We start from the raw sequence: 24,101 nt of genomic DNA on the forward strand, positions 1-24,101 counted from the left end.
CTGGAAGTTCTGTGGCTAGCCTGCACCACTGGGGTCTCTGATTTCCTGTTGGAAGGGGACTACTGGGAGAGAGGAAGGGGTTGCTGGAAGAGAAGAAGAAGAAAAAAAGACCTAAAGGAGGGTGAGCCCCTCCTGTTCCCACCTGCCCCCTCCCCCCCAATCCTCTGCAGACCCCCATTTCTCCGTGACGGTGTCCAGGACCGTTTCGACCCTGTCGCCCCCTGCTCCCCCCCGCCGTACCCCAGCCCCGAGCATGGGGTCGGCGCTGGTTCAGCGCGGGGGCTGCTTTCTTCTATGCCTGTCGCTGCTGCTGCTGGGCTGCTGGGCAGAATTGGGCAGCGGGTTGGAGTTCCCTGGTGCTGAGGGCCAGTGGACGCGCTTCCCCAAGTGGAACGCCTGCTGTGAGAGCGAGATGAGCTTCCAGCTGAAGACACGCAGCGCCCGGGGCCTCGTGCTCTACTTTGACGACGAGGGCTTCTGCGACTTCCTGGAGCTCATCCTGACTCGGGGTGGCCGCCTGCAGCTCAGTTTCTCCATCTTCTGCGCGGAGCCTGCCACACTGCTAGCGGACACACCTGTCAACGACGGCGCGTGGCACAATGTGCGCATCCGTCGCCAATTCCGCAACACCACTCTCTACATCGACCAGGCCGAGGCCAAGTGGGTGGAGGTCAAGTCCAAGCGCAGGGACATGACGGTGTTCAGCGGGCTCTTCGTGGGCGGCCTGCCCCCGGAACTGCGAGCTGCAGCGCTCAAGCTCACTCTGGCCTCTGTGAGGGAGCGCGAGCCCTTCAAGGGCTGGATCCGCGATGTCCGGGTCAACTCATCGCAGGCGGTGCCTGTGGACAGCGGCGAGGTCAAGCTGGATGACGAGCCGCCCAACAGTGGCGGGGGAAGCCCGTGCGAGGCGGGCGACGAGGGCGAAGGTGGCGTGTGCCTCAATGGAGGCGTGTGCTCAGTGATCGATGACCAGGCCGTGTGCGACTGCTCTAGGACAGGCTTCCGAGGCAAAGACTGCAGCCAAGGTAAGGTCTGCCCGACCCCCGTGGAGCCTAGGCCTGGGCTGGGCGGGAGGCCTGTGCATGGGGCCTTCCTCCTTCGGATGCCTCCAGGTGAAGACTTGTTCTTCAAGGCCATGCTGCCCTCCGCAGATAGCTCCTCCCTTTGCAGCCTCTTAATGGGCAAGCTTCCCTCACTTTCTGAGACCCTGTCCATGCAAGTCTACCTATTTCCCAGAGACCAATAGAATGGTCACCTAAAACCTCAGCCCAAGTTTGGCAGGTCCCTGTAGTTGGATGGCTATTGCCCACCTACATAGCCCTATACCACTGGTAATATAGTACACCCACCTTGCCTCTAGAAGACTGAGCATGCATTTGGTGAGAAAATTAAATGCAGGGTAAACAATCCTGGGCCATCTAGGGTAGAGCTGTCCACATGGTTACGGGTCAAAGCACACTCGACAGTCCATAGATCCTGGGTATCACTGCAGATCCAAAACCTGCTCCTGGTTGTGGAAAAATAAGAGATTTTCTTCACAAACAGGAGGCTTTTAGAAAATAGTATTCGTTTCCCCAGTTCCATCCCCCAAATTTGCCGTATTTGAGTGGAATTTTGTGATTTCTTTGGTTTCTTCAAGTATGAGACAGGCCAGCTAATGCTGAAGAGTGATAGATGAGTAATGTAGTTCCTGGTTAACAAATCCTTGGTAACAAAGTGCTAGAGCAATTTAGATGTCTCTGGACTGGGAAGATTGGCCAGGCTCTTGAACAGGATGCATGTAAGCAGTGGTAAGATAGTTTCCAAAGAAACCCAACTGATGTCATTTCTGTGAGTAGCAGAAGCCCAGTTGTTTTTGTGGTCCTTAGGGCTTAAAATAAAGCCCATTGATTCACCCCTTTACATAGAAAATACAGTTTTATGTGTATCTCTTCTGTTTTTTTATTTTTATTTTTTATAACAATGACCAAGGAAATTATTCCTTTATAAATGCAAGGAAGCCCATAAACAGAAAGAGAGTGAGTGGTATGGCTAGGATGAAACATATTAGTGGCTAAGTAAGAGAGGTGTCTTGGTTTCTGCTAGGCACATAGCTTGGGGGTGAAATCAAAGCTGTGAGTGTATGGTATATAGTATGTATGGTTGAAGTGGTGAGAAAAAGCAAATTATTATAATTATATCTGATTTGAAAAGACAGGGACTGAAAGCTCTAAGTGTGACTGTGTTTTATTGTGTGATGTCTGTTTTTTTATTTTTTATTTTTTTTAATTTCCCCTCTTGGCTGATACTGCTGAGAGAGGAGGCAGCCTTTGTAATTCTTATTAGACTTGGCAGCTCTCTCCCATTTGGCTTTTAAAGAAAGGAAGACATGATGAAATTTGTAACTGCTTAACCAGCAAAGAGAGTTAGTTAGGAAGAAAAAAAAAGCGTTATTCAGGAGTGTTCTGTAGCATTCATGGGAACATTGGTGGGGTGTTCAAGAGTTATTAACTGCACTTTGTTTTCATTAGGTTTATGTTTGGTTCTTTGACATAAATCATTAGAGATAACTGTATCCCATGTCCCATACTGCACTTCAGTTCTGTTGGTAAATTTCTTTGAACATAATACCAGATTTCTTGTTTTACAAAAATAGAACATAGCAATTGTTTTCCTCTATCAATTCTAGCTGAATTGTAAATCCTAAATGTAATAGCTAGATGAAAGGAATTCAGCAGTATAACTTGAAGTTGCCTACATTTGTACTGATTAATAAAGAATAGCAAATATTATTTTTGTGGGAAAATACTTCTTTAAGCATCCTGATACCACTTTAAATGATAAAGAAGGCAACTTAATGAAATATAACTTCCTTTCTTAAATTAAGAAACAAATATGACACAATGACAGCTTGTACTGTGTGGGAGAGTGTTTTAAATGAATTTTAAAAATATTTCAATGCATTTTAATGTAGGGATCCAAGGATCATGCATAATCAGGAACAGTTAAGACTGGAGAAAGCCTGAAAAAAAGTAATCTTAAAGAGAAACAGAATTAGATGTTTCCAAAATACATTTTGTTTTGACAAATGCATAGTTCTTTCTGTAAGGTGCATAATTTGGAATGAACATGATGAATATTGGAGCAGTATAGTATATGATGCCTAAGAAAATTTGTCCCAAGAAAGTTAGTCCATCAGAATTGTTCTGAGCATTGATTCATTTTGAAAATTTGAACTGAAGTGGAATGCAAAGATCACCACTAGTCATGGCAAGAAAACAAAAGCTGGATTCTTCTGATTATCAAAGAAATGAAATGGAATGATTAAGGCGTAGATTGCCTTCCCAGAAGCATTGGCCTCACTTTGCTTATTTTCTGTTTCATGTGTGTCAAGTGACTATTGAATAATTAATTGGAGTAGATGCCTCTCCCAACACCGATCATGCATTGACGACTGGGGGAGATGATTTCTATTCAGATGATGTGTAAACAAAGCTCTGGCTCCACTCAGTATTTACACTGATTACCACATTTTTTATAAACCCAATTTAAAAACAAAGTAAGTAAATATTCATTACAGAAAATGTGCAGGAAATATTATAGTTAAGCAAATATTAAACACAGAGAATTAAGGCATCTCCTGTCCCTACAATTCCTTTTACACTTAGTTTAGGAAGTCCAATATATAGTAGTGACCTTTTATTTAAAGCAATAAAGAACCATCTGGTGGTCGCAGCCCACGCTATTAATCCCAGCACTAGGGAGGCAGAAGCAGGTGGATCTCTGTGAGTCCAAGGACAGCTAGGGCTGACTGAACAACAAACACAACAATAAAAACCCAAACAGAACAAAGCAAAAGAATTATAACTAAAAGTATGACAACAATATATAGTGAGAACAGAATGATATAATTTTATCTTTCCTATCTACAATGCTTAACACCATTTACCTGTGTATTTCAAGAATATTTTTCTTGAATCGATTCTTTGCTTTCTTGCTGTATTTCTTTGGGCAGAATAAGTTTCATCATTTATTTACATACTGTATTTATGTAACGATGAAGGAGAGAGAACACTGTAAAGCTGTGTTCCATGATCAGGCTAGCAGCAGAGCCTCAATAAGAACATAAACACCTCATTTCCAAGTCATGTCTCTTCTTACCTGTTATGTACATTTTGTTTTTTCCTCAGATTAAACTTTTTTTGTAGGTAGAAGGGGAGGATGAGATATTTTTCAAAGAGCAAAAACACATCAAATTGGTCACAGAAACAGGTACTTTATTCACTACTGAAGTTTTTGATCCTGAGGATTATCAGAGCTCAACTACCTAACAATGTCATCCTTCTTGAGTGATGGATGTTTATGGGCACATAGCATTTTCAGTGTATTTATTTAAGTGTGTCTGTGCCATTATTATTTAATAATTTTATACTTAAGGGTCCTGATAGTTTCCTAGCAACTTTAAAAACATAAATGAATCTTATTACCACCCACCTTAAAATTAAGGATAAAATGATGATCAATAAGGAATTATTCTGGTGATCTCCAGATCTAAGTAAATTCTAGAATTTTCGTGATTACATGTTAAGATTTCATACTAGATTATGATGTCATTTTCTTTCAGTTTCTCTATTCAAATTACTATAAAGATGCATTATTGTTTAATATTATTGGACATGGCAGTGCACTAAATGTCTTTAGTGAAGTACTGCTTCAATGAAACTCTTACATAACTTTACTGAGATCAGAGATTTAATGATACGCATTCATAATTCACTTATTCATCTCTTTTTACACAGAAGTATAGATAGATTGACCGTTTTGCACCTGTCAGAGCTTTAGGCTTATGCAATGAAATATCGACTACACGCATAAGTAGTTCCTAGCTCGACATTCTATAGTCTGTTCAGGAGGCTTACCATTTGAAAGAATATATATGGGAATTGAAAATGGTGGTGTATTTTAAAGACTTGCCATACAGCATGTGGAATTTTAAAATAGTGTGAGGGGTCTAATCCAAGGTTTTCTTGAGGTGTTTGTGTTCGACGTAAAGCTGGAATGCGAAAGTGGCTCTACAGGTAAACATGGAGGAGTGTTGATGATGGAAACCCAGAGCATGGCACACCTGTCCCTGCCACTGTCAAGAGTCCTCTCTGATGGAACTATCAGTCCGTATTCAACAGGGTAGTGGGACAGGACTTGTTAGGTTTTTTGAACTGTTCAAGGACTTTAAGCACCATTAGTCACAAGTGTATTACATGTGAGATGAGAATGGCAGTGTCATATTTAAATTTCACTAATGACACTTTAACATCAGTTTACGAAACAGATTGCAAGGGGGAAGAGTAAACACAAAAATATTATTTTATGTTTGTCACTCAACAGCAGCTGCTATGCTCCCACTAGAACTGTAGCTGAACGTATTGGAGAAAGTAGAGGAAAAAAATCTTAAAAGGAGTCAGTTCTTCAAGTTAGGGTTCATGTCTTAAGGAAGTTAGAATCTTCATAGGCTTAGGTTTAGATATTTAAGCTCATTTATTGTTCATAACACTGCTTTCCACTTGGAAAAATCATTGTCTAATCTTTCTATAGATTGCCACTTGCTTTCTTTGGTTTATCCAGTTGAGGCCATAGGCTTCTGGAAAGCAATGGCGATACCATATGGTGTCATGCACCAAATACAATACACTGTAATCAGTTTATCTATTAATGAAAAGTAACGTATACTGGCTGTCTGGTACAACATTATAAACCACTTAAAATATTATGTATAATATTCCTATAGTTCCTATGGGAACCTATAATGTTTATGAGATTTTTTAAAGTTAAATTGTAAATACTGAACAAAAATGATATAGAAACAGTGCCAGATTTTTATTTGAGGTCTGTTGTTGCAGAGAAAAAAATTAGTTACCTCTGCTTAAAAAGCATCAAGTAGGACAAAGCTCATGAATGGATTCCTCCTCGGGGGAGCATACTGGGGATTTCTTACTATTAGACATTGACATGACCGCAACATAGTTACCATTCTAGAATTCAACTGATTCATGTTCTGTTGAGTAATTTTAGTTTAGGAGCTAAATTACTCATACTCTTTGGCCTGCCTGCCCAAACATTATAAGTGGGAAAACTTAAATTTTTGTTATTTAGTTTAGGACTTGGAATAAGAGCAATATTTGCTTTCATAGAATTTCCATGAAAACTAAGCTGGTGACTTTAGATACATACAGAGAATGGTGGATGACCTGTGCCGGGCACTGGGTGGTATCTGCTTCCATGCTGTGCTTTTGTTTTTGTCAGTGCCAACAGTATTGTCGAAGAGTACCTACTTTTAAAACCTAAACTCCAATGCAGTAATCTGTTTGTTAAAATTTCACCTTATGAAGAAAAGAATAATGAAGGCAATAAGCTTTTTTTTCTGCTTTATACAGTTGACTTAATATCCATTCTAAAGCTGTGAGTCAAAATTTAAAAAAAAATCCATGTAAAATTAAAAAAAAATTATGACTCAATAAACGTTGACCACAAAAACATCTCTCCCAACAGTCTTCCATCCTCTGGATAACACCTGCACTAGTCCCAGCCCTGTGCTTAAACAGCAATATTTCCAGTTAGCTAAAACAAGACTGGGCGGAGGATGCAGCACAGCAGCCGAGCACTGTTCAGCTTGCGCAATCACTGGGTTGGACAGCCAGAACTTAGCCAACAAAAACAAAAGCAAGAAAATAATATCTATAATGCCTATAGTCATATTATCTATCTATAATAGGAGACTTTTAAATGACCAGCCTAAGCTTGGGTGCCCAGTTTATAATTTGTTTTTGAAATTTTCACATAAAAGTTAAATATACTTACATGTCTGCCTAAGAAAGGCTAGTAATATATTTTAAATTTAAAAAAGATGTTACAGTTTTCACAAACACACTATATTGTTTTTCATATATAGACATATGTATGTATGTATATGTATATGTATAGACATATATGTATGGCAGAGTGTTTGTGCTCCAACTGTGGCCATCATTCAGTGAAATGTGACAAGGTGACTGATTACTCATTGATCAAGAGAAAGTACTGGAATTGTATTGGCAATTCTGTTATTTTTAATTGTATTTTGAGAATTAGGTGGTGAGCCTTGTGAGCTTCTAAGCTGTCGCCATCCCCTTCTGTGTTTCTTTCAGTCAAGGTCTCTCCCAGCTGGCTGTGCTTTTACAGTAGAACAAAGATAAGCATGAATGGAAAGTTACATGTCATCACAGACAGTCAAGTTTTGTCTTATTATAATAACGTTTCCTTAAAAGTCACTTTGCAAGCAAACTTTGCAAACATCCACAAACATTCCTGGTATAATATTTAACAAGTTTTTATGTCAAAATGCATCTTATTAAAATATGTAAAACCTACACATTATCATGCACATCTGTATAATTTTATGGCTTGATCTTATTTTTCCTTACTTAAAAATACAGGAATAGATATATTTGCATAGTTTACTGAATAGTAAGTTTTAAAATTTCAAATAGGGTTTGGAGAAATCATTTCAGCCTAGCTTCCAAATATTTATACTTCAGTACTGCAGTGGGGATAGGCAGGGTGCGTTCTAAGATTTCTTTTCTGCCTTATTATTTACATTTTATTGTGTAAACTGAACATGATTAAAATCAGAAGAAATAATATAAGGCTTGGCTTTGTCCTTAAATAGACATTATATGCATGACAAGGCCCTTAAAATACTGTGTCTCAGGTTCCAAGACTGCAAATTAAGAAGCCTCATGGTCAGTTTACTAAAACTGACCTATTATGTAGAGTGTATGAAAGTGGTATATGAAAATGGTTGATGTGAACAAACCCTGGAACTATTCAGTGTCATGGTTACACTTGTGGATGAAATTTAAGTGCTGTTTTAGCAATCTTATGCTAGGATTAATTTGATTATATGCATCACTGATACCCAGTACTAGTCACCTTCCTTGGTGGGGTTCTGCTGCTGCACAAGGATACATGGCAAACAGAGTTACCATGACACTAGTTTCCTTGTCTCTCTCAGTAACACTCTAAACCAAACACACATAACTGGGGGCAATAACTCTTATAAATAATATTATGATCCTATATCTTTGAAGATTTAAAGAGACACAAATAATCTATGATGACAGAGGTCAGAATAGAATTAATTGTTCAGTAATGTTGAAAAAGAGTAGAGCTTTGGGCCTACATGGTGGTTATTTGGGATACATACGTGTGAATGAATATTCTTTGACCTATACACTGAAGATCTGTGTACTTTATTGTATGTAAGAGCCACGTAACTTCTTAAAAAGACTTCAAATTAAAAATGATTGTTGTTTAGTGAATAATTTACAAATTACAAATTATATATGAAAGGTAAGGTGTGAGATAATTCTCAGTGGGGATACACATTAAAATATTTTTATGCAAAACATTCAATATTTGTAATAAAAATGCAAAAATAATTCCAGAGAGCCCACACATTTTATATATAAATAAATTAAGAACTAATAGAGTTTTTTGTTTAAAGTACCTGATACAATGTTTGAAGTTGAATCATTTTTCAATTTCTGGTGCCATAACAATGTTTAGAAGTAAAATACACTTTTAATTTTTATTTGCATTGTTTAAACATGTATCTTGCCATTATAATTAATCAATGTAAACCTTTCAATTTGAATAGTCCAAATGCTGAAATTGTCAAGTTGCTGATTGATAAGTTTGAATGAGCTCAATTCAATACTTAAGTGAATAATTGGATATTGGAAAACACATTACTAGATAATCCAATCAAATTTTTACAAATCTTCTAAGTCTATAAATCAACATGCTCTCCACAAATGCTGTATGTCCAATTGTATGTCCACTAGCTCACTGGTGCTGCAGACACCCGATAAACATGAAAACAGCTTAAAAGTGTTCTCTCGCCATTGTAGTACTGCTAATAATTGTTTATTTTTACTTAGTGAAATCATTTTGTGTTGAGTTCTAGCCATCTCCCTCAGTTATTTCCACAACAGCCATACTTCCCCAGCTTGATAAAAGTGCCATTTTACTTAGGAGCCACATGCAGGTTAGAAAAGTTCACTTTCTGAAAAGCCCAATAGAGCGGACAATAGGACTGGAATCTGAGCACAAGTGTTCAGACATCTCTGCAGTGACAGGCTCTGTATCTCAAAGCCTGCATATTCATTTCTTAAAGGGTAAATAGTTGCTGGGATAGTTGTTAACTGCTTTAAGTGGCTGACTTACACTAATGTTTTAGATTTGAGGGTTGTAACAGACTTAAATTGAGTGCCACTTCCCAATGTCAGGACACCGAACAAAACAACACAGCTTGTAAAGTTTAACACACATATTGGCTTCCCTTGTTGACCTTCTATTAGCAGGATGCTTAGTGGGCTGCCTAAACTCCAGTAATCAGAAGAGAAATCCCTGTATTTTGCACCCAACGAACACTCCCGTATGTCATTTTGAGTTAGAAAGAATTGCGTTTTTACAAAAAAAAAAAAAAAAAAAAAAAAAAAGCCACACTGTATTTCTTCCAGTTTTAATGTTTGGGAAATAAAAAGTTTGAAGTCCATTTGAAGTCCATGATGGTTTGGTACAAAAGCAAACACCTAGGTCAGTCAAATAATCGATACTTAACTGAGTTGGAATGTGGTTCCCCTAAGGATACAAACATTGGATATTGGAGAAAGCATTGCTCGTTAAGCACAGATGGGAGTGTAATTAAAAAATGAGATCTTCGTACTAGGAAACGTGAGGTTGGTTTCCCAACTCCTTGCCCAACGGTCATTCTTGGAGTTACAAAGATGCATTCTTTATGCTATTTCTGGTAGCTTATAAGAGACTATTCTTAGAAGGAAGTAGGAGGACAAGCCTTAGCTGGCAAGCCAAAGTGCTCTCCTGAACTCTTGTGTGCTTTCCTGTGCTCCACACTCTGTGGGGCACATTAGCAGGTTGAGCAGGACATCTAACGTACAGTCTGACAGTGCTGCTTCTTTGAAACTTTTGTAGTTTGCTTTACAGAAGGGCCTGGAAATCCCAAAGTTAGAAGAGAAGACACCAAATGCAGTTGTCACCTAACCATCCTTTTGCCACCAGGAGATATTTCCTGTTAGTTAGAGCCAGTGAATTTTGTGTTGATGTTCATCCACAGCAGAAGCAGCAGTAATCAGAGAGCCCAGGAGACACTGCTGTTCCTGACCTAACGACACCTGCGCCTCTCTGTACAGACAGCTTAGCTTCAGTGTTTCTCAGATATTGCTAGATTCAGCAGAATGAACAGCCTCAGTCCAGAAGAAGCAAGGAAATTAAAGACTCATGTTTTTCTTCTAAGTAATGATGTCTCTATAATTAATCATGCCTGGATTCTCCTTTGGGAAGAAGCTGGCATGGCAGCATATAACTATAACTGCTGCATGGAAGGTTCGATTTTCTACCTTCAGCTCTTTTTCTTTAGTGCAAAAGTGAATTCCCTAAAATTAATATTATTGGTTATTTAAAATTATATGGGATATTACTGGGTTCTCTGGCAGAAAGAGAAAGGGGAGCAGAACCAGACATGCCTGGGGCTGAGCGACCACACACACACACACACAGACACACACACACACACACACACACACACAGAGTCAGGAGTCTGTCAAAGCAGGATCCATTTTATTGCATCAGGCAGAACTTATATAAGGCTGAGATAGGGGGTTGGAATCTTGGGATGGGTTGAGGTGGATTAAGGAATAAGGGCCAATAATATCCTGCTATGTTAGCAGCGGCTGGGCAGAGGTGGGTTTGGGTAGGTCTGTGCTGAGTCACTCATATGCAGAAGTCATGGCCAAAGACAGGTCTCCAAACTCGAGCAAGGCTCAGGAAGTTACACTGGGCCTCACGCTGGGACCTTGTGAGGCCCAACATGATATTATATGTACTACGTGCTTGATTGAGTGAATTGAGAATGTTAAAAAATACAAAGTTAAATATTGTACTCTATTACCTGCGTTGCACAATTAAATGTGTAATAAGATACATTTATGAAATCCTACTTGGATCAAGTGCAGTGGAGTATTGAGAAGTTTAGAAATAATGAGACATTCATTTTTCTCCATAAATTTATTTTTTTACTTTTTTATTTTTTTTTCATTTTTTATTAAAAATTTCCATCTCCTCCCCTCCTCTTCCCCCCTCCCTCCCCTCCCCGCCACCCATACCCCTACTCCCTCCCTCTCCAAGCCAAAGAGCCATCAGGGTTCCCTACACTATGTTAAGTCCAAGGTCCTCCCTATTCCCCTCAGGTCCAGGAAGGTGAGCATCCAAACTGACAAGGCTCACACAGAGCCCGTCCATGCGGTAGAATCAAAGCCCACCGCCATTGTCCTTGGCTTCTCAGTCAGCCTCCACCATCAGCCACATTCAGAGAGTCCGGTTTGATCGCATGTTCCATCAGTCCCATTCCAACTGGTCTTGGTGATCTCCCGTTAGTTCTGTCCCACCGTCTCAGTGGGTGAACACACCCCTCACGGTCCTGACTTTCTTGCTCATGTTCTCCCTCCTTCTGCTCCTCATCAGGAGCTCATCATGAGCACCTTGGGAGCTCAGTTCGGTGCTCCAATGTGGAGCTCTGTCTCTATCTCCATACATCACCAGATGAAGGTTCTATAGTGATATGCAAGATATTCATCAGTATGGCTATAGGATCTAAGTGTATATCTTTACATTGAGACATACAGAAAAACATGACTTACAAGAAAGTGATATAATTCAAACAAAATCAGTTTTGGAAGTCAAAATTTTATATAAAATTATTAAAAATAAATGTTACTTAAGATGTCCTTGAAGTACAATAGTCTATATATCCTAAAATAGTTTTTGTCTGTCATTTATTTTTCCTTACACAAGACCTTAAAATCTAAAAAGATTATTTTTAATCTCAAACTAGTACTTCTTTTCAGATTGAGCATACTATTAAAGGTTATATTACTTTTGTACTACATATTAGTGTCAGTGTTGTATGAACAACAGCAAAAATGAAAACAAATGAATATGTTTACCTAAGAGTAATAAAGGTTTTAAATTTACACACATATGAAAGCTAAAGGATTAAACTTACTAAGTTCTACACAGGGTCAAAATAAGCAGAAACCACTACTTGAGTATAGGAGAATTTTAAAATAAACATTTTGCCAAGAAACTCTCAAAGATCTTAAAAAGTACTTTTATGAAAATAGTAAGAAATCTATTTTTAAAAATTGTTGTTTTTAGTATTTGTGTAACATAAGCTTTATAACATAACTCACTGCCTAGATTCTATTATTATATACTTTTGTTGCATAGTAAGTCATTAGCTTTTTATTGTTCTATCCTTGCAACTTTTAAGTTCTAATTGTTGCAATATAATATGCCTTTATATCACAACCTACATCATTAAATTCAATTACATTTAAAGACTCCCCTGAAATATAAAAGTCGTATCATCTACACAGAAATTCTTGTGTTTCATTTTAGCTAGAGAAAATGGAGATTTGGGCTGTTGCCAAACATACATAGAGGTTTATTTCTTCTAGTAGATGAATGAAAAAGACTGGGAAAAATAGGAGGAATAGGAAAAGAAAAGACAATTTGGGGGAAATTATTAGAAAAAAATATGTAGTAGGAGAGAGAATGAGAGTGTGTGTGCAAGAGATGGGATTCTATTGCACCTGCTATATTGATGGAGAACTGTGGATTTAAGTTAAGGAAATTCATACATCTGGTCAGTGGGAAGGAGCTGTAATGTTCATTTTTGGTCTCTAACCAAAATGAACATTTGGGTTACAGAAATAAAGAGAAGAAAGGAAAGGGCAAGGGTAAGCAAGGTTTCTTTAAGCCAATTATATGTTGTTTTCATCTTATTATAACATCTTATTGTTGCAATTCCCCCACTAAGTCAAAAGCAGTAGCCAAAGCATGCAATGCTGTACCTATGTATTTTGCTTTTGCAGGTCTTTATCCACATTTGGTCACTTAGTTCACCACAGATCCCTATAAAGTATGTACTTTTTTAACTGTTTCATAGGCGAGAAGCTAAGGCTTAAACAGAATTGAAAATTGCCTGAGTTCATATAGTAGGAATTCTCCAAGAAGGCAGTGAAACCAAATTGTATGGCTCAGGAAGCCATATCTCCAACTTTTAATTCCCTCTTTAAGAAAACAGTAACTATATATCTTCTCCATGTCCTCATATGGGAGAATTCAGTATTTCAAAGATGTGTGAATTGTCTAATGTGATTTCCCCTTTTTCAGAATTCTAACTGTAGTAACACTTCAAGCACTGAATATCTTCTCAGTTTAATGAAAACACTTTCACTACTGATGTAAATTAATATCTTCCTGTTATGTATTCTATGGAGATGAAATCCATATTCCATATAGTTAGTGTCCTCTTGGATTATGCTTATCACACAGATGAGAGAGAGAGAGAAAGAGAGAGAGAGAGAGAGAGAGAGAGAATGAGTGAGTGAGAACTGTCTTCACTGGACAAGAAGTCCTCTAGATTCTCCTTCAGTTACAGTGGTCTGGCCTTCAACCTCCTTCCTTTGAAATCATTGTGCTTCCTACTGCTGGCAAATGTCTCCTACAAGTACTCCTCCCATTGTGCTCTACCCAATCACACAGCATCTTCTTTCTTCTTTCCTCTCATCTACCTTCCCTTTGACTTTCTCTAACCTACTGATTTGCATCCATTCTTTAGAAATTGCATCACAGTGGCTTCATTAGACTTACAAGCTATTTTTAACCAGCGGGTTAAAGAAAGCGTTCTCACTAGTGTTTGTAAATAAGAGGTTCAGAATTGTGTAACGGGGAATGTCTTGATACTATAGTAAACAGGAAAAGTTTGCTGGATAAATATAAATTGACAAATTGAAAAAAAAAACATTATTTGAACTAACAAAAGGCAATTTGGTTCACGGAAGACCAAATGATAGAAATTTGTCTGAAGAATACTACATTGGCTTTGGCCAAATAAATGGAAAACTGCATTTTCTCTCAAATTTGTGTAAATGAGAAACCAGAACAAGAAGTGGTGGGTAAGTCTTCCCTAGGGAATGTTTTACGTAGACAACTGCCCTTGAATTTTCTCAGTTAAATGATACTCTGGGTTTTGTTCAGTTCTCTTGTGATGTAATTATTATACCTCTTGGAAAGCATTTAATGTGAAAATTTCTTAAGTACTGAGTTGACCATAGCGTAAAACAAAAATATGCTTAATAAATACCCTCCAACCTATCTCTTGTCAAAAGAAGAAAAGGATTCAAGTGCTGGAGCTGCTGTAATAATGGCTCCACCTACCTTATTCTGGGTCTTTGGACTGCACACTGGATGGGATTTTCTACCACGCACTTATATTTGTCCTGAGCAATTGCCCTTGCCCTCTTTACTCAATGGAGTGCCCAGGGTTATGTTTCCTTGAGTTCAAGTTACAGCTGCTGTTGGTATTTCAGATTCACCATGGACATCCTCTTGCTTGTTGTGCCATCTCTGGTGTATCTCCCATGCTGAAACTATTTTAGGGCTGTCTCTCACACTTCACTCCCTTCATAGGCTTTGCCATTATTCTTCTGGGAAATATAACTGGGCGAAAAGGATTTTGTCACTGGAATAAATTTTTCCTAGAGAAGGGTGAAATGAGAGGACTGAAAAATAGTTTTGATTTAAAAACAAAGCAAATAAATAAAAAAGGAAAACAACCAAAATAGTCACTAAAACTATTTGTTTTGTGTCCTGTTCTTGGTTACTTTGCCAAAGTGGATACACAAACTAAAAATTCATTCTCTTCTTTGACCCTTCTATTATTTGATGGTTCATAAATCTAAACCCCTTATTAAAAACAATTATATAAAAGGAGGTGAAATATTAGTACCTAGTTAGGGCTCACTCCTGTGTTTCTGATACCAGAAACCTGCATGTTTGGTAGCAAATATAAAGAGTTGAATAGAAACACAAGTTTAAAAAATGCATAACAAAACTATGAGCAAAATTTGCTGTTATTCATGGTATCAACAACGAGATGTATGTGTGCGCATTTTTTACTATATATTTACTGAAGATGTATTACTAATAGTAGTAGAATTGGGCTTAGTTTTTGAAAAATTGCAAATACTGTTAAGAGTGCAAATTGTAGATCCTTTCAAAATTCGCCTGTGAGCTATTTTTGCTCCTAATGAAGACACCATCATTTCTAATGACTCAAAACACTAGATTGCTTTAGTACGAAAAGGAATCAGTTTGCAGTAAGTGCTTGGAAGTTTATAGAAACTGAGTAGGAAACGCACTGGCTTTATGCTGGCACAAATGTGAACACAATGAAAGTAAAGAAATGTCATGGCTTAGGTTTATTTGGGGTGGAACGTGATATTTTGATGCAGTCTGGAATTGAAGCCATCTTCTGCTAGAGTGGGCTGGCTCTGGCATAGCCTTATCCAAAACAGTAAATGCTACCACAGAAATGAGTTCTGGAAAGAGAAATTAGACTAAAAGGAAGCTAATCACGGGCTTTTAATGACCATGTTCATTTGATTGTGGTAATACTGTGCCATCCTAGGCTCTCGCTCTTGCCCACTAAGTGTGTTGTAGTCTCCTCACCATTGCCCTAATCTTAGAGTTCCTTACCCATCATCCAAAGCTCTTAGTCCACTGTAGAAATGACCCTTTAAGGATGATTCTTCCCTTGGCTAAAGGATAAAACACAAATTCATAAGATTTTCCTGTCTGCCCAGGCTCATTTCAGACATTGTTCTCCCATCTGAAAGCTTGTAAACAAGCCAATCATTTTTTGATATTATGAGTGCTATTTGTCTTGGGGCCTTTATCTGTGCTTTTTTTTTTTTTTTGCAGATTTTATGCTTTTCTGATCTCTGATGAAATTTCACCCGTTACTCAAAATTCATCTATTATACTTTCTTTGTGAAGTCTATCTTGAAACCCATTCCTGGTCATCACCACTGCTCCAGCAGGGCCTTTGATGCTTTGTGTAGACCTGGTTCCTAGCTTTGATTTATTGCAATAACCTATTGTCTCACCTATTTTTCCACTGAATCTAAGTCCTCTAAGTGACACTTATACCTTACGCTAACAGAGCTTGGTCTACAGTAGGAGTTCAATAAATGTCAGTAAGCCTAATTAATTCCAAGACATTACGAATTTAGACTATTAAAGACAAAAGTCAAGCAGACCAAAAAAAAAGTTTTTTTGAAGAGAAATCCAAGCAACTCAATGTATAAGAAGTTTGACCTCAATAAGTGAAAAAATGCTTGTGAAAGAAAGGCACTACACTCTGTACAGCTGGTAGAGATTAAAGAGTACCATCATATTCAGTTTTGGCAGTGGTGTGGAAACTCTGGCTTCCTTAAGTTTTTGCATGTGGTTGGGTAGAACGGAATTGCTACATTGTTTTTTTTTTTTATGTTTTGGTTTTTCGAGACAGAGTTTCTCTGTGGCTTTGGAGCCTGTCCTGGAACTAGCTCTTGTAGACCAGGCTGGTCTCGAACTCACAGAGATCCGCCTGCCTCTGCCTCCCGAGTGCTGGGATTAAAGGCGTGCGCCACCACCACTGAGCATTGTTTTTTTTTTTTTTTTTTTTTTTTTTTTTTTTTTTTTTTTTGGGACTGTTAGATAATGGCTATGGAAATTTAAATAGGTATATCTTTTTCATAAGTACTTCAAGAATTTTTCCCCAGAAAAAATGTATGTTTGACAAGTTTGCAAATGTTTAGTACCCACACTTGTTGGACTTGGTTAAATGAACTACTATAGAACTGTGTATGATGCCTCACTACCTAATATGAATATATATGTAAGTTTTTAAGTGTTTAAATATTTTAGTGAGTATAAGCAAAGATATATGTAGCATAAATAACACATATATTTATGCTTAAGGAGGTAAACAATTTGTGAAGATCAATGAATGGAGTACAAAAGGGTCTATGGATATTGTTGCAAAAATGTAATATACAAGTTCAAGACCATGTTACTTAACAAAGTTGGCAATCTTTATCTTGTAAGGTTGTCTATTAAACTCTTTTGAAATGCCAACCACTGTCCATTTCAGAAGATGAGACCCATTATGTTATTCTCCAATAATTTGTACCATTGTGTTGAATTGAACATCCTGTTTCAGAAAGAATGTTCATGTTTTCAGAACAGAACAGAACATGAACTTTGCAGAATGTATTCCTAAGTGTGACATAAGGAGAATTTTAGAGTTTAAATCTGATATAATTCTTACTTTTTAAATACTTGGGTCTAGGATGTATTTCAAAAGTAGAACACTTGCTTATCGTGTGCAAAACCACACCACTGACACATTTGTCAGGTTGGTCCTCCTCTTCATAATTAATTAAAGGTTACTAATAAGATGCAGGATTTGAGACCTTGGATAAGGTTTCCCTCAGCATCTACTTGCACATTTTTTTAAAAATTTCTTTCTGTTGACCCCCATCTCTGTCATAAATCAAAGATGGCTGAGTAGGCAGAATACATACAACTTGGTTTTGCAATACATTATTCTTGCAACAGCTGCTTACCAGAATAGGAATTCTGAAGTATCTCTTAATTTCCAAATGGTTGAGAGAATTTCTTCATCTACTTTATATACATATATTATCAATAAGTACTTAATTGGCTCTTTCGTTTGTCTATTTTTGTGCCAACATAATGAAAAGTATTAACACAAATTACCATTGAAAATTGCAAATGGATGACTAAACTGAGATCCTTTTATCCTTTCATCTTAGGCTACACCATGATGTCTAGACTTTGAGGATAGCTCATCTGTATTGATTCACCAGTGTATATAAGTTGATTTGCAAGCTCACTTAGTTGTTTCCTAGTGTGCATTTGTCATGCAAAGTTTCCATCTCTAACCCCAAATGTCACTTATTTCTTCCTCGAAAGTGTAAGTGATGTGAGGCAACTGCATGTGGGATTATGTGCAACTAGATATCCATAGAAACCACAAAAGCATGGAAAGGAAAGGCTTAATTCCTAATGTAGATGTTGTTTTATTTATTCAGACTGCTAAGGGTATTTATCAGTTCAATTGTGTGTGTGTGTGTGTGTGTGTGTGTGTGTGTAGTAACTGAAGATATTCACTAGCATAGTTAATTGATTGATTCTAGCATTTTCTTTCAGTCTTCTTGCTCTTCCTTATTGGACTTTGGTTTCACTAACTGTGTATCTCAAATTTCTTTTCTAGTATACCCAAAATACATAATATTAAAATTATGTGATTTTTTGCAGCAAATGGATCTAATAAAACTACTAAATTGAAGACAATTGCGCATTTAGAAAATTAAGTTTCGTAAAGGTAACTTGGCTATAGCTTGACAAGCAAATAGTTTAAGTATAAGTAGAATATTTGAGTACAACTAATAAATTAAGAAGTGGTTTCATCATTTTGAGTGAGGTAACCCAGACCAGAACGATAATTATCACATGTACTCACTCATAAGTAGTTTTTAAATGTAAAGCAAAGAAAACCAGCTCACAAACCACAATCCCAGAGAACCTAGACAACAATGAGGACCCTAAGAGAAACATACATAGATCTAATCTACATGGGAAGTAGAAAAAGTCAAGATCTCCTGAGTAAATTGGGAGCATGGGGACATTGAGAGAAAGTTGAAGGGGAGGGGAGAGCATGGAGGGGAATAGAGAAAAATGTAGAGCTCAATAAAAGTCAATTAAAAAGAAAGGAAAAAGAAAAGATAAAAATGAAAAGAAAAAAAGAAAGTGGTTTTTGTTACTATAAGCATTCCTGAATAGTGAAAGTGGGAGCTGGAGTGGCTCAGTGCTAGAGCAGAAGTCTCAGGTTTGAGTCCTAACATGTGCATCAAGGTGCTCACAACCAGCTGTGACTTCAGGTTCATGGAATCTGACACCTTCTGGCCTCCAGAATACCAGGCTTGTTCATCATACAGAGACATATGTTCAGGAAAGGCACACACATAAAATAAAATAATTTTCTGTTAAATGTTGGGACTGTGTGATCTAGAACATGTATCATCTTAGAACAATCAATAGAAGAGAAAATAGTAGGGGGAAAACTGTCACAATGCAATTTTCTGGTATTTTTAAACAGCTAGATATAAACAAACAGGCATGTTGTAATGCCTCCCAGTGTGTTACTCTTTTGAGGGCATGATTCATTCACTGAAATTTCACTGGAGTCTAAAACTTGTGTCCCTTAGTATTTTTGCCCTTTCTCTGATCTATTTTTATGCTTACCAAGCTCATTTTCCATTTTTGTCCCAACATCCAGCTATTTTTACAGGAAAAATATGTTCTATAAGATAGAAGTGAGTCCTTTGGTCATTGACAAGCCTACTTTTAAAATGGGTTTATATTAGCACTTATAAGTGAGGAAGTAAAAATGATAGCCATGTGTTGTCATCCAAAATTCTGTGAAAACTATTTGCTTGTCAAGCTAAATCCAAGTTATCTTCATGAAACTTAGTTTTCTAAATGCACAAACATAGCCCTACCAAAAGTGAAGAAAGAAATAATAAAGAAATAAGAATTTCTGTGCTTGGAAAAAAGAATTTCTGTTCTGGCTGTTCTTTTCTGTCACTGAATTGCTACACTTTCGAATTCACAGCTGGTCCTTTCACAGTGCCCAGCATTTGTGTGTTTTCTTCCCCGAGGGCTGCGCAGCATAGATGCTCAGATGCAAATGTAAGGTATCCCAGGTGTGAGTGACTATAAATGGAGGGGGTGTGAAGGGTGTCCTTCTTGACTGCTTCTCCCATGCTGCTTCCAGCTGGAGACATCAGTGTATCAACGAGATGACCCGAACACAGGTTTGTACTGAAATAAAAAAGAATGTATTGAGTAATAATGAAATGCGACTGGAGTGCAGATTCACAGCTTTCAAGTTTGGGAAACCTATCAAGGGATCCACTGCGGCCACTTCTCTTCACAAATGGAGAAAAGCTGAAAGAGCTTTTCATGTCACAAAAGCAGTTTCACGCATATAGCAAGGACAAGGGCCCTGCTCAAATTCCATGATTCCATTTTTAGGTATCAAAGCAAATACCACTTCAGAAGTAGTACATTATCATTTGCACATATGATGTAATATATCCGATGACGCATTCCCTTTGGTCTCTTTCTGTCCTCCTTCTGGCCTGACTTGCTGATTTCCTTTTACATATAAAGTTGAAGAGATCTTCAAATTTCTAACAAAGCTCCTTATGGGTCCTGGAAAATGAATGTGTTCTTCTCAGGGAAGGTCATTTTAACAAAATTCTTTATTATGTGAGTCTTTGTGTTTGGAGCACAAAAGTAATGGCATACTATAGCAAATAAGTCAAACGCCACACGATATGGACTATGATTCTGTATTCTAGGAAAGTGTTATCCGTTGATGAAAAGTACTTTTCCTAGAAGCATAGATTTTTAATAGTGGATTTGGTTGTGTCATAAAATGCAGAAGTTAATTTGACTCCATTTTATCAGAAAACATTAGAGGCTTTGCAATGGGGGGAGAAAAGTCGTTCTTACCTCTCCTGAGCTCTGAGATTACTGATAAACAAAGGATCCATAACAAAGCACACATATCTATTTAACAGGCTTTTCAGAACACTTAAGCCTTCATAGACATGAAGACCTTTCTATTTCTATGGGAGATTCAATGATGAATGGCTAGCTATGGAGAAATAGGACACAAATAACATGACCCTAAAGCAGTGGTCTCACCCTTTCTAAAGGTGTGATCCTTTAATACAGTTCCTCATATTGTGCTGACCTCCAACCATAAAATTATTTTTGTTGTTACTTCATAATTGTAATTTTGTTATTGTTATGAATCATAATATAAATATCTTTATTTTCTGATAGTCTATGTGACCCCTGTGAAAGGGTCATTTGACCCCCAAAAAGGTCAAAACCCACAGGTTGGGAACCACTGCCATATAGTTACAAACTGTGTGAAACAGCATAATTTTTCTCTATGACCCTTCACAGAGAAGGAAGATTGAAGTCCCTGTCTCCAGTACTAAGCAGAGCAACTCTAGTGGAGGGTGAGGTGACCTGGTCAGGCACAGGCTCACACATCTTTCATTGGGTTGTATGACCTCCTTCAGGATAGCATGTTAGGAGAAGCTAATTCCAACATGTTAAAGTGGCATTTGTGAGGGCAGAATGTTCCCAAATGATGTCATCATTAAGTACAAATTTTAGTTTGTCATGTCAGATATCAAACAGGCCTGTACCCAATGTTGAAGGGAAAAAAATCACAAATAGTGGAGAGTTTATTTTTTATAATAATGCGTTCTGTGCTTAAATTTTAATAAAGTGAATTACAAATGCTTTGTCTGAGAGTATTGTTTGAAAAAAAATGCCTAATTGATCTCTTTTTAGGAGAGCTCACTAAAACTATTATACAAGATCAAAACCTAAGTGAGTCATTCATTACAATTTTAATAAATGTGTGGATCTGGATTTTTTTATTCTAAGTAGAGTATAGTACAATAATGAAATTAACTTTGCAGATAAAAGACTTGCAGGAGCTCTGTTATCAAACTGATGCTTTGGAAACACACCAAAGAGATGATCCTCTGAGTTTTATTCATATATTTGTAGGCTGCTCTGGTGTGCCTTTGAGCTCTCACTCACTGCAAGTTTTAGCAACACAATTGCCTCTTCTATGAAAATTTATTCCTTATTTTCCTCAACCCACAATGAATTAGTATATGGGATTGGAACTGAATGGAGGTGGTGAACGTTATTTTAACCCTACTCTGATTACAAAGCATTCATTCAGCCCTGAAGACAATGAAAAACAAATCATAAAGACTATTCAACCACGAATTGTGAAGGCAATTCCGTCCATTCTTCCCCTTTCCTCCTAATCCTTCAGTCCCTTTCTCCTTACTTCCCCCTGCACTTCTACTATATGCTCTGTTTTGCAAGCTTCCTTTGTTCCTTACTTTGAAATTTTAACTCATGCCTGGTATAAAAAGGATCAGAATCTGAACTTAGCCACCTCACGGAAATATTGAGTGGAATTAAATAGTAGAAAACAACAAAACTATTTTCTCTCATTTCTTGTCTTTCATAAATAATGATCATTAATTGGTTAAAATGTTTAGAAATGAAAAAAAAAACAAACAGAAAAAGAAAAGAAAATTAAGATTAGAGGATCAAGTACAATATTATTTCAAAGTATATATTTTGTTGTTTTGGAATTAAAACTATCAAGAGATTAAAATCTCCCCAAAGGAAAAAGTGTTTTATTATCATTTTTATCTGTTTGTTTGTTTTTTGTTTTTATTTTCCATTTGTGTCAGGCATCCATCCAGTCCTTTAAATGTGAACCCCATTTCCTGGATCCTTTTATCGCTTCCTAGAAATGGTTGTGTCATCTCTTTTCTTCTTTACTATCTCTGTCTATAAATAGTAATCCTGTTAGTAACTTCTGGGAATGTAAGGACTAAATAAAATATTAATTCTTTGGAAAAGTATTTCGTAGCTCTTGCACTAAGCTGAATCATGTCATTGGTGCTGAGGATAGAGTCCTGTGACAATGAAACCCTGCGTTTGTGGACAGGCTCTGGCAGGAAGGAAGGTGATAATGAAATCAAGCAACAGGAATGTTACATAAGGCAACTGATGTCAGTAATGACAAGTGCTACGTATGAAGAAAATTAAATCACGAGAGAAATTGCATTAAGCCTCTGAAGGTGACATTTGAAGGAACACCACAGTAAGGAAATATACATTGATGATGTAGGCCTGAACGTGAGTGCACAAGACTGGCATCTATGGCTAAAGCTTGAATGCTGAGCAACTAAACCCTGAGCTAAATAGAGACTCAGAGGTGGAAGTCATGGGCATGGGAACCAGATTAAGTGCAATCTGTTAGGTTACAGCAAGGGACACATTCATCCAAATTTTAACGGAAAACGTAGAAGGAATTGACCGAAAGAGTAATAGGGTTTCTCCTAAAACACTTGTAAGGAGAATAGAAAGACTAGATAGACTGCAGGTCTGCAAGATAGAGAGGGGAGGGAGCCTTCTTTGGTCAGAATAATACAGTGCTGGACCAGGCTGAATATGGAACTAGTGTAAAAACTGGGATTAGAATTTTGGTTTAAATGTGTGTTCTGAATGTGACACATATGGAATTTACCAACAGTTTTCACTGAGTAAGAGCAAAAGATTATCTGGAAGGACTGTGGCCCTTTTCCTCCCATCCCATTCCAGTCCTTCAGCTTCCTAGGAGCCCTCCCCGTCCTGCTGTCCTTCCTTTCTGAACACAGGGCCCTATCTGTCAAGTTTCGCATGGGATATTCACTATGTATAGCGGGAAGTAGGAGCACAGCAAATGAATAAATAAATGGGTAGCTTAAAATGGTTATAGGGACCCCAGCAAAGTTCCAAAGCACATGTTAATGAGTTAACTACCTAATGTATCTTCTGTCATTTTTTGTCAACTTGTGGATACCACTTCAAATGATTGCTCAAAGTGGTAATACCAGTGATAAAGATCCACATAATGTTTTTTTTCAGCTTAGTTTTAATCTTCTATGATGAGCTTCCTGTCATTTCTAGTCTAAACATATTTATATAGCTATTTTCTGTTGCTACTGTAATAAAATACTTGTTAAGATCATTTGAAAGGATGAGAAGACTTGTTTTTCTTGAAGGTTTCGGTGTTTGCAGTTCATGGTTCCTAGTCCTTGGCTGTGCTCTGTCTAAGCCTTTGGCAAAGGAGAACCTCTTTCAGGGACCTCATAGAAGAAGCAGCTTACTCCATGCCATGCCAAAATCAATGACAAAGAGAGGGAGGGAAAAGGCTTAAGTCACCATATTCCATCAAGGGCATACCAGGAATGACTTAGTTTTTGTTGTTGTTCTTAGTCTTAACCCCCTAAAGGTTCTGCCAGTTTCTGGTACACACATCAATTCAGGACAAGACCTTCAATACATGAAACTTGGGAATATGTATGACACAAATATAAAGTATTTCATATCCACTTATATTAAGTGCCTAATATATGTCAATATCCAACATTGTCTTGACTATTTCAGTTACTCATTTATCAATTAATTTTATAATAATCTAGTCAATATTG

At 37.5% G+C, this 24,101-nt stretch overlaps 1 protein-coding gene across 18 annotated transcripts in view; it reads left to right on the top strand.

Annotated features, from left to right (window-relative positions):
* Positions 1–253: 253 nt before the first annotated feature.
* Positions 254–24,101, top strand: part of Nrxn1 (neurexin 1) — a 1,076,729-nt gene continuing 1,052,881 nt past the window's right edge. For all 18 annotated transcript variants that reach the window (XM_038319685.1, XM_038319674.1, XM_038319675.2 and 15 more), the window contains exon 1: positions 254–1,025. In XM_038319685.1, coding sequence (XP_038175613.1) covers positions 254–1,025 — 772 coding nt within the window. The remainder of the gene's footprint in view (positions 1,026–24,101) is intronic.

This window comes from Arvicola amphibius, chromosome 2, assembly GCF_903992535.2.
Source record: "Arvicola amphibius chromosome 2, mArvAmp1.2, whole genome shotgun sequence".
NCBI classification, from domain to species: Eukaryota; Metazoa; Chordata; class Mammalia; order Rodentia; family Cricetidae; genus Arvicola; species Arvicola amphibius.